This window comes from Rhincodon typus, chromosome 46 (assembly GCF_021869965.1).
Source record: "Rhincodon typus isolate 14 chromosome 46, sRhiTyp1.1, whole genome shotgun sequence".
Classification (NCBI taxonomy): domain Eukaryota; kingdom Metazoa; phylum Chordata; class Chondrichthyes; order Orectolobiformes; family Rhincodontidae; genus Rhincodon; species Rhincodon typus.
In genome coordinates, this window is record NC_063377.1 from 9,246,318 (window position 1) to 9,247,620 (window position 1,303).

The following is a 1,303-nucleotide window of genomic DNA, read 5'->3' on the forward strand; positions in this document are numbered from 1 at the left end:
GGAAGGGGTTTGGGTCCATTGGGATTGTGTACAATGGGAGTGAATGGAAAGGTGTTTGGGTCCATTGGGATTGTGTAGAGTAGGAGTGAATGGGAAGGGGTTTGGGTCCATCGGGATTGTGTACACTGGGAGTGAATGGGAAGGAGTTTGGGTCCATTGGGATTGTATACAGTGGGAGTGAATGGGAACATTTAGTCAGTTGGGATTTTATACAAAGGCAGTGTGGACTTTAGAAGATGTCTGGTTAGCTGTAGCTATGGTGTGATTAGCAAAGCAAACTGCACATTCCTTTCATGGCGAATGAGTGTTGGAGCACAATGCTGGCCCCTTTGTGTGGGTCTGACAGGCTGAATGGACTTATTCTGTGCTGTAGACCCTCCATGACTGTCAATCACATCTGCAGCCTTACTGTGTTTGTGCTTTCCCCCTTGCTCGGCAGATGAGAGACGTTCAGAATGAACATTTAACCCGCTTTATTGGAGCCAGCATCGATCCTCCAAACATCTGCATTGTTACTGAGTACTGTACCCGCGGGAGCTTACAGGTATGGAGGCCAGCACTGCCAGAGGACCGGTACGTCCCACACATGATCACCCACCCACTCCCCCTTTTTTCTCTGTTTAAACCATTCCACATTGGGTTTTCCCAATGGTCGGGATCCTCCAACTGAAGATACGGAAGGGGGAGTTCCCCTTCAAACACTTCATCCAGCCCTTTAGAAGGTACACCTAGTTATTGAGGGGACAGCATGGCACAGCGGGTAGTGTTTCTGCCCCCTGAGCTGGGATAGCTCTGGGTTCAATTCTCACTCTGGAGCTTGACGGCTGTATGTGTGTGTGTGTCTGTGAGTGTGAGTGTGCGTGTGCGTTTGCGTGTGTGGGTGTGTGTGTGTGTGTGGGTCTGTGTGTGGGTGTGTGTGTGTCTGTCTGTCTGTGTGTGTCTGTGTGTGTTCGTGTCTGTGTGTCTGTCTGTGTGTGTGTGTCTGTGGGTCTGGGTGTGTGTGTGCACGCGTGTGTGTGCGCGTCTGTGTGTGTGTGCGCGTGCCTGTGTGTGTGTGTGTGAGAGAGGGTTTGTGTGTCTGTGTGTGTGTCTGCGTGTGCATGTGGGTCTGTATCTATGTGTGTGTGTGCGCGTGTGTGTGTGTGTGTGTGTGTGCGCGCGTGAGAGAGAGGGTCTGTGTGTGGGTCTGGGTGTGTGTGTGTGGGTCTGGGTGTGTGTGTGTGTGTGTGTGTGCCTGTGTGTGTGTGTGGGTCTGGGTGTGTGTGTGTGTGGGTCTGGGTGTGTGTGTGTGTGTGTGTGTGTG

At 52.0% G+C, this 1,303-nt stretch overlaps 1 protein-coding gene across 1 annotated transcript in view; it reads left to right on the forward strand.

Annotated features, from left to right (window-relative positions):
• The window catches only part of LOC125487862 (atrial natriuretic peptide receptor 1-like), a 22,623-nt gene that overhangs the window by 4,099 nt on the left and 17,221 nt on the right, over positions 1 to 1,303 (forward strand). Inside the window, exon 5 of the mRNA XM_048620309.1 lies at positions 440 to 544. Coding sequence (XP_048476266.1) covers positions 440 to 544 — 105 coding nt within the window. The remainder of the gene's footprint in view (positions 1 to 439; positions 545 to 1,303) is intronic.